The following is a 1,822-nucleotide window of genomic DNA, read 5'->3' as shown; positions in this document are numbered from 1 at the left end:
CTTTTGGCCGTTGAGTATGTGTCGAGATGGGTCGAAGCCATTCCCACCGCCAAGAATGATTCAAAGGTGGTGATGAAATTTCTGCAGAAGTACATCTTGTCAAGATATGGAGCGCCGCGAGCCTTAGTAAGTGATGGGGGATCACATTTCTGCAATCGATGGTTGGAGAGCTTGTTGAAGAGGAATGGAGTAAAGCATCGTGTCACTACGGCATATCATCCTCAAGCGAATGGACAAACCGAGCTAGCCAACCGTGAGATTAAGTAAGTTCTGGAAAAGACTGTGAATGGAGGACGCAAGGATTGGGCGATATTGCTAGATGACGCTCTTTGGGCGTATCGCACGGCATACAAAACTCCTTTGGGTATGTCTCCATATCAATTGGTGTTTGGAAAGTCGTGTCACTTGCCGGTGGAGTTTGCCCACAAAGCTTTTTGGGCGGTGAAGAAGTTGAATTTGGACTTTCACTCGGCTGGAAAAGAGAGGATGCTTCACTTGAGTGCTTTGGAAGAGTTTCGTGATCAAGCCTTTGAGAACTCTAGCATTTATAAGGAGAGGACGAAGAGGTTTCATGACAAGATGATCCTCAAGCGAGAGTTTGCCGCAGGAGATCAAGTCCTCTTATTCAATTCCCGTCTTCGTCTGTTTCCGGGAAAGTTGAAGTCAAAGTGGTCGGGACCGTTCACCATCTCCCAAGTTTTTCCTAATGGAACGATTGAGTTGAGCAAAGATGGAGGTGAGCCGTTTCGAGTGAATGGGCAGCGAGTGAAGGCTTACTATAGCCTGGATCAAGTCCACACGGTGGACGTCATTGATCTTCATGATTGTTGAGTCATGAAGCGTCGAGCTATCGACGTTAAAATAGCGCTTATTGGGAGGCAACCCAAAGTTTGTGAGTTTTTCTTTAGTTTTAGTACCTTTGTTTCGTTTTGCTTTTGTTCGTTTTTGTTGTTTGCTGCGTTTTTGCAGGTTTAAAAAAAAAAAAAAAAAAATCGGAGTCGAACGCCCAGACCGCGCGGCCCAGGCATGCGGCCGCGCGAGGAAGGCAGAGTTTCTGGAAGGGTCACGCGGTCCCGGGGCGTGGCCGCGCGAGGTCGCGCGGTCCAGCCATGCGGCCGCGCGAGCAGGCCGCGCGACCCGGACCCGGCTGCGACCCGCGCCTCGACCCGCCCAGAACCGGTTTTTACCCCTATTTCTTTCCCTTTTCACGATTTTCACACACACAACACCCACTTTTCACATACTAACACCCCAATTCATATTTCTCTCTTATTTTCTTCCATCCAATCCATCCAAGGTATGTATTTCTTGCCCCAATTACTTATATTTTTCAATTTTTGGCATGATTTACTAGCTTTTGACCGATTGTTTTGTTTTATTCCATGATTTATTTTCTTAGTTCCAAACTAGGGCTTTAATTGGGGATTTCTCGTTTTCTCTTGATTTCTCTTGATTCTATGCTTATATTTGGACGATTTCATGCTTAGGAATGGCTTATTTATCATGGGTAAACTTAATTGTTGGTCAATCTGAGCTCTTGGTGTGGATTTGGTTCCTATGCTATGATTTGGGGGATGATGTTCTTTGGCCTTACTCATATGCTCTATATTGTTCTAGCTTATGTTCTTAATCACATGCTACATTTTTTATGCATAAGCAACACATGAGTGAACCTTGATTTTATTCTTCTTGTGTTGGGTGGTGGGTGGTGGCTTGATGTGCCTTGATTTTATTATTCTTGTGTGTGTAATTTAAGTTTGGGGGATAGTTTATAATGCAGCATGTTTGGGTTTTGCAGTATTCCCAGCATGCCACCGAAAGG

General features: G+C 45.2%; 1 protein-coding gene across 1 annotated transcript; it reads left to right on the top strand.

Moving 5' to 3' along the window:
- The first annotated feature begins 366 nt into the window (after positions 1–366).
- Positions 367–831, top strand: LOC130994213 (uncharacterized). Its single transcript, XM_057919248.1, has one exon. The coding sequence runs from the start codon at positions 367–369 to the stop codon at positions 829–831; it is 465 nt and encodes a 154-aa protein (XP_057775231.1).
- Positions 832–1,822: the final 991 nt, after the last annotated feature.

This window comes from Salvia miltiorrhiza, chromosome 7 (assembly GCF_028751815.1).
Source record: "Salvia miltiorrhiza cultivar Shanhuang (shh) chromosome 7, IMPLAD_Smil_shh, whole genome shotgun sequence".
NCBI lineage: Eukaryota > Viridiplantae > Streptophyta > Magnoliopsida > Lamiales > Lamiaceae > Salvia > Salvia miltiorrhiza.
Note: the sequence above shows the minus strand (reverse complement) of the source record. Positions and strands in the feature narration are given on the sequence as shown.

What these genes read in the sequence shown, in the direction of transcription:
- LOC130994213 (XM_057919248.1), top strand. Translation starts at nt 367, where the DNA reads ATGTCTCCATATCAATTGGTGTTTGGAAAGTCGTGTCACTTGCCGGTG.